Source organism: Gracilinanus agilis, chromosome 2, assembly GCF_016433145.1.
Source record: "Gracilinanus agilis isolate LMUSP501 chromosome 2, AgileGrace, whole genome shotgun sequence".
Classification (NCBI taxonomy): domain Eukaryota; kingdom Metazoa; phylum Chordata; class Mammalia; order Didelphimorphia; family Didelphidae; genus Gracilinanus; species Gracilinanus agilis.
In genome coordinates, this window is record NC_058131.1 from 645,398,584 (window position 1) to 645,405,651 (window position 7,068).

The window sequence follows — 7,068 nt, forward strand, 5'->3', positions numbered from 1 at the left end:
CATAGCTGTTACAATTAAAATTAACTCAAGGCGGGGGGCAGCTGGGTAGCTCAGTGGATTGAGAGCCAGGCCTAGAGACAGGAGGTCCTAGGTTCAAATCTGGCCTTCGACACTTCCCAGCTGTGTGACCCTGGGCAAGTCACTTGACCCCCATTGCCTACCCTTACCACTCTTCTGCCTTGGAGCCAATACACAGTATTGATTCCAAGACGGAAGGTAAGAGTTTTAAAAATAAATAAATAAAATTAACTCAAGAGCGTTTTGGGGTAAGAATATAAACTTCCTGATTATATCAACTTATTGGTTAGGTCAGCATCATAAATGATTAAGTGACATATAGGTCAATATCTTGAATGACCAGAGACCATGAATCTTGTTTGGGCAATTTAATAAAAAGAATTTTTGGAGTTCATTATTCAGCCCTTGAATATCCCAAGACATCTCTAATTGGTGAAATCTAATTAGAGGTAATCTATCAAAACATCAGTCCTTCTCCACACCAGCAGATGGACAGGAGAAGGTTTGCATGCACTCCAAAAAAGAACCCTCCTCCCCTTCATTTATTAACCAAATTCTATTAAAAAGGAGGGTGCTCTTTGGAATTCCTAAGGACAAAGAAAGTGCAAAAAGGAATAGGCTGGATAGAATTTCTGACTCAGATTCTGGATATAGAAATACACAATAATAATCCCTAATATATGGGAATTGGGGTCTTTTTACTTCAGAGTCCTGATATAAGAATTAATACAATATATGAAAAATAAATTCTCACATAGCCAATCTAAGAGTCTTCTCTTCAACATGTGGCTAGCCAAATATAACCAGTTACAGCATATCTATGTATGCTTTATGCCATCCATCCAATAGATTCTTCTCCAACAGATTTTCTCTACTATTATTCTAACTTTCTTTCATCTCCAAACTTTCCCTATGCACTGGCTCCCTTCCTGCTATCTACAGACATGCCCCTTCTCCTCCATCTTTAAAAAATCCTAACTTAATCCTACCATTCATGATAGCTAAAACCAAGGCCTTTGATCACTTAATTAATAAGCATTTATTAAACACCTACTATGTAACAGATAATTGTGCTAAATGCTGGTGATACAAAAAGAGACAAAAGATAGTCCTTTCCCTCAAGAAACTAAAAAATCTAATGACAATTCTTGGTGGTAAGAATTTTTCTTTCTGCATCCTTCATGGTTGTGGCTTCTGACAAAGTGAGGATTGTAACACCTACAGAGGGAGTTGACAATTATTTCCAAAATTGATCTACCCTTAGAAAATTGTTGTGGTAGCTAGACTGGTAGAGGTTTGGTGATATGAGAGACACTGCTATTTTCAGAGTTCTTAGTCTTATATGTTTATTGGGGCAAGTTGATCATGAGAAGAAGTTGATATTAGTCAGAGTAATGGATTTCTTTTCTATAATGGTTGTAATGTTTCTATAATGGTTTTCTATAATGATGATGGCGACTATGGAGACTGAATTAAAAGTGGAATATCAGTGGCCTGAGAAGCACTATAAAATGCTGGGTTTTTGGAAACTAGGTTTTGGTTATCAGAACACTCCCTGTCAATATCTGGTTTTACTTCATACTCAACAAATGCCTATGTCTCCCTCAGGATGATTCCATATGAAGATTAGCTAAAAGAACTAGGCATATTGGCCTAGAAGAGAGAATCAATGGAGGACATGATGGATATCTCCAAATATTTGAGGGGCTGTCTTTTGAAAGAGGGACTAGACTTGTTTTGCCTGAACACAGAGGCAGAACTTGGAATAATGGATGGAAACTACAAAGAATCAAGTTTCAGCTTGATACAGGAGAAAACTTCTTTATAATTTGTGCCTCCTCATAGTGGAATAGGTTGTGACAGGAGATGGTGCCACTTCTATTGGAGATAATCAGCCAATTTCTTGAGTATAAAGTAAAAGGGATCTTTTTTTCAGGACTGAAGTTGGATTAAATGGCTTCTGAAATTGATTCCAACTTTGTACATCTTTAGTTCTGTGATTCAGTCACAGATATAGGAGATATCAAGGAGAGATGTTAACTCTATAAGAATCCTGCAGTGGAAAACCCAGATTGAAGGAACCTAGAAAAGCTCAACTTCTTCCTCAACTTCTTTTGTCTATCTACAGATATTATTAATCTAATCTGCTTTTTGGTTACAAAAATGTTTCCAGTAAACCGAATATTTTCTTAACAAGGAAACCAGTAAAAAACTAGTGATAGACATAAGTGGAAGGCTAAATAAAGAGCCCAATCTTTTAATATCAGGACTTTTCACAATTAGTGACTCAATAATTGTGACTGAATTCTGAATTTTCCATTTAAAATAAACTCCTTAAAGCCAATAAAATGGAACTAATTGGACCATAGAGACCATTTTATTTCCTCCTGTGCCTAAAGTGGACTAGTTTTTGCCCCAGAGTATTTAACCTCTCTTGCTATATGACCATGACAAGCTTCTTTTATCTGTTTTTTCCCCTACCTTTTGTTTATTTCTTTTAAAAATCCAAATTGGATGCTGAATTCTCTGAGAATCTACACTGATGCTTTCAGGCAATTATTCTTTTCCTTCGATATCAGAAATGTTTTTTTTTTTTTTTACCTCCAGGATTTCATTTTTGAGAATTTCCTTACTGTCCCTTGTTTAACTCCCTTTGTAGAATTTTGGTCAGTGAGAGCTTACTTATTTTTCCTCTGAACTTTTTGAAATATGCTGTTCTATAATCTAGTATTCATGTTAAATTATACCTGACTTTTGTGTTTATGTCACCTTCATTTATGAATATACACGTTTTCCCCTTTCCCTACCTACAAATGTCTCTTACAACAAAAAATAAAAAGGAAAGGGAAGGAGAGATAGCAGTTCAGTAAAACTATCTAACACTTCAAACAAATCTGACACATAGGTACTATTCCACTCCCATGGTCCCTTATCTCTTGCAAAGAAGTGAGAAAGGTGAATTTTTCATCATTTTTTCAGGCTCAGTCTTCATCAGAACAATTATACATTCTTCAGTTAATTTTTTTTCACAACCCCCTTCACTTTAAAGACAATTTGAGGCCTAAAGTTATGAAAGGATTTTTCCAAGGTGTCACAGGTAGCAAATATCAGAGCTTGGATTAGGACCCTTATTTGTAATGGTCACAGAGGAAAAGGGACCATAGTATGCTTGACTTACTTTCCTCTTTTCTAATAAACTTTAAGATAATAACATTCTCCCCAAAGTTATCACAATGGCATTATTTCTATTTCAGCAACCATTCTTCCTCATTGGGGAAAATAAGATCTAGAATAGACTTCCTTCCATGTTGCTTCTTCAACCTTTTTCAGGATTAAATTTTTATTAAGGTAGGTCAAGGAATTATTAGCTTCTTGCTGTTGATAGAGAAGAAATTCCAGTATGTTTAGGGATAATTGGATTTCTTTCACCTTTCATAGAGCTGAATCTGATTGAAACTGTCCATTGGAAGTGACACATAGTTGAACTATTCACATGTTTCTTTTTGATTTGATATTTTTAATAAATTCCTTGGCCAATAACAATGAGGTTTTTTAAGTCCAGGATTTAAGATCAAGAGATGAAAGACAGCTTGTGTGTGGGAGGAGTAATAATGTCACATAGGAATCTAGCCTCATGGTACTCTCCTGAAGGCTTGGACACTCCTTTGAAGAGAAGTGATCTTGGTGTTGATAGAAATCTTACTTCCCATTGGCCTATGATATTTCAATAGCATAGTAAATAAAGGGCAAATCACAGATACTTGTGTTCCTCCCATTGCAGCTTTAGTTCCTTGTTGCCCCACCAGTTCCAGCAGGGCCACAAGCACAGTTCTTTTATCTACTCCAAAAACTTGTTTCTCAGCTTTAATCTCCCTTACATACTAATAGGTTAGATTCTGGATATCATTTTCTCTCTCCAGGAGATGTTCCTACCCAAGAACTTCCTCTATTCAGTTAAGGGTCAGAGATTCTCTCCCTTTGGGTACATGGTTCCCTTCTCTCCCTAGAATTTTCAGTCTAAGAGGTGGTGCCACTATCTCATTAGACTGAAGCCATGAACTTGGCATCCAGGAACTCTCCTTTTGCCCCACATGGGTGAGATCATATGTAACTTCCATGTACTTTTTCTCCAAAGTTCCAGATCTGCCCATACCAGTTCTGCTTATAGTAAAATAAATGGTCCAAACAAAAGCATTACCTTCTTTGCTCATCAAATTGATAAAGTACTCCCTTATCAATCCTGCTATACTTCTAACTTGGTATTATTGGTATTAGTTTTTATCTTTGTGCTAATAAGTTGCCAATTTGAATGTATACAGAGAGCTGATCTAAAAATGATCCCCCATATTCGTTCCCAGTAACCTCCTCTCTGATAAGAGATAATTGAACTTTTGGGGGGGGTGTATACTGTTATTTGGTGTTAGTCACACTCAGTTCCTTCCATCTCTCTTCTTGAAGAATGTATTTATTATATATAGGCATGAAAGCTCTGTATAGTTTATGTCATTGTCCTCTTTCCTTTATTACTACTAAGCCATATTTTCTTTTTTTCCCACTTATTCTCTTATGCCCACCTTTAATATTCAGTCACTTCAGTGCAAAGATTGTCAGATAGAGTAACCATCAAGGTCCCTTCTGGCATTAACATTCCAGGATTCTTATTTTCTAATTCTGTTTATCTGTATCTCTTTGTTTTAGGGCACTACCATTATACCATTACTGACCTCTGTTCTGTATGACAATGAAGAGTTCCCTAATCCAGACCAGTTTGATCCAGGTCACTTTCTGGATGAAAACGGTAACTTTAAGAAGAGTGACTATTTTATGCCTTTTTCAGCAGGTAAGACAATTTAATCTAAATGTGCTTATAAAAGATGGATCAATAGCTCAGAGAACATTGGTTTCATTCTGGCTTTGCTAATTATTACCTGTGTGACCTTGTTAAAGTCAATTCATTACTCTAAGACTCAGTTACATTATATGTCCAAAAAAGGATTTAACTAGATTATCACCAAAGTATCTTTCAGTTACAAACCCTCAGAATAGGGTGGCCAAAGTTCCTGATCTTCTCAATGTTTCATAAGTCATCAAGTGAAGGAATGGTTAGTATATGGGTTTAGGGGCAGTTGTTCTTGCTTATTTTTTTAAAAAAGGCAGTGCTGCTGGAGTGGAGATGAAACAGGCAGCTGGATTGGCACTAAGAAGGAAATTGATTCTAGAGCTATGTTCCCTGCCCAGAACTGTGTCTGAAGCTACCCAAAGAGGAACCAACAATCATTGCCCTTTCATTTTCTTTCACTACAATTATGAAAAGGAACTTGTTTTTGTGCAATTGGGTGAATGGCTCTGTTCTCTCCCTGGGGGCAATTATCCCTTTCCTCTAAGTTTGAAATCCTAGGAATTACTCTGTTTCTGGAAGACTGATTTAGAGGGAGAGAGCGAGAGGGAGTTCTTCTTTTACAGAAAAGGCTTTGAGGGCTTCAAAAGGACCAAGAAAGTTTACTCTTTAAAACTAAAGCATCTTACTTTTTTCCTTACTAAGTATCAATTCTAGGGTAGAAGAGCAGTAAGGGTTAGGTAAATGGAGTTGTGACTTGCCTAGAATCATATGGCTAGGAAGTATCTGAGGCCAGCCCAGTTTCTTCTAACTCCAGGCCTGGCACTGTCCCAAAACTTCACTCTTAATCCTGCACTGAAAGTGGGCAAAGGGCTATGTTCACCCATCAGGGGTCATGGAATAAGAAGAGATGTTCCAAATGGGGAATATAGAGGAAAGGAAAGAATAGTCTTCTATATAATGCCACTGGGTAGAAGAGAAGAACCCATAAGTCAGAAGGAATGCTCTAGATCAGAGATATCAAACAAATTGCTCTCAATACTCCTGGGTACATTAAGAACTAGATTAAAATATTTTAAAATAAATAAAAATACAATAAAACATACATAATGTTAACATGTAGTTTTCTAAATCAACATGCAGCCACACAATCCTTAGATATGGTATATAATGGCCTGTGTTTCTATTTAAGTTTGAGATCACTATTCTAAATGACTTACAATTCCACAAATAACAAATATTTGCATTTGTTTCTTTCAGGAAAAAGAATATGTGTTGGTGAGGGCCTGGCTCGGATGGAATTGTTTCTGTTTCTTACTACCATTTTGCAGAATTTTACCTTGAAATCTCTTATTAACCCAAAGGATATAGACACCACTCCAGTTGCCAGTGGATTTGGCAATATACCCCCGTCCTTTAAGCTTTGCTTCCTACCTTCCCAAAACCTGTAAAGGAATACTTCTGGCTCTAACTTCTCAACTTCCCAACCTACCTTTCTAGCTTAATCTTCCATTATTTCCTTTGACATTTGACAAAATAGATTACCTCTTCCCCCCAACCACACCCCAACACTCTCCAGGCATTCCCTTTGGCTGAAATATTTCCTCTCTTCAATTCTTTTGATTGAATTCTTACCCATTTTTCAAATCACAATTCAGAAGCCATATCCCATTTTACTTATTGTCTGAACTATTCAAATTAATACTCATTTATGTGCCCTTCCTTTATTCTTGTTTCAAGTATGCTAGTCGTTTTTATCCTTTCTCCTAAACTAGACTGTAAGTCCTTTATTGTCAGGTACAATGTTTTATACTTGTCCATTATAAACCACTAGTAATGGATAGCAGCCTTTTTCTTTTCCTTAAGTGCCTCAACTAATACTCTCTCAGCATGTACGCTACTTGATAGCAACTCAATAATTCGTAATAGTTCCCTGCCTATTCTAATTAAGAATAGAAGCTTAAATATTAAAAGCATAGATCACACTCAAGAGACACTAAAAGAGTTGAGTCATTTAATGAGCACAGAAGAAAAGAGATTTACTGTTAGTCAATTCCTATCAACAACATAGCTCTCCCCTAGGACAGAGGATTTTTTTTTAATCATTTAACTTAAATCCCTCCCCCCCCAATTATATGTAGAAACAATTTTTGACAATTATTTCCTGACATTTTGCAATTTGGATTCTCTCCCTCTCTTCCCCAATCCCTCCA

General features: G+C 36.5%; 1 protein-coding gene across 5 annotated transcripts in view; it reads left to right on the forward strand.

The window, feature by feature from the left end:
- LOC123238233 (cytochrome P450 2C18-like) overlaps positions 1-6,853 on the forward strand; it is a 34,161-nt gene extending 27,308 nt beyond the window's left edge. For all 5 annotated transcript variants that reach the window (XM_044665717.1, XM_044665715.1, XM_044665714.1 and 2 more), the window contains 2 exons: positions 4,717-4,858; positions 6,116-6,853. In XM_044665717.1, the coding sequence (XP_044521652.1) occupies positions 4,717-4,858; positions 6,116-6,306 (333 nt within the window). In that variant the 3' untranslated portion in view covers positions 6,307-6,853. The remainder of the gene's footprint in view (positions 1-4,716; positions 4,859-6,115) is intronic.
- Positions 6,854-7,068: the final 215 nt, after the last annotated feature.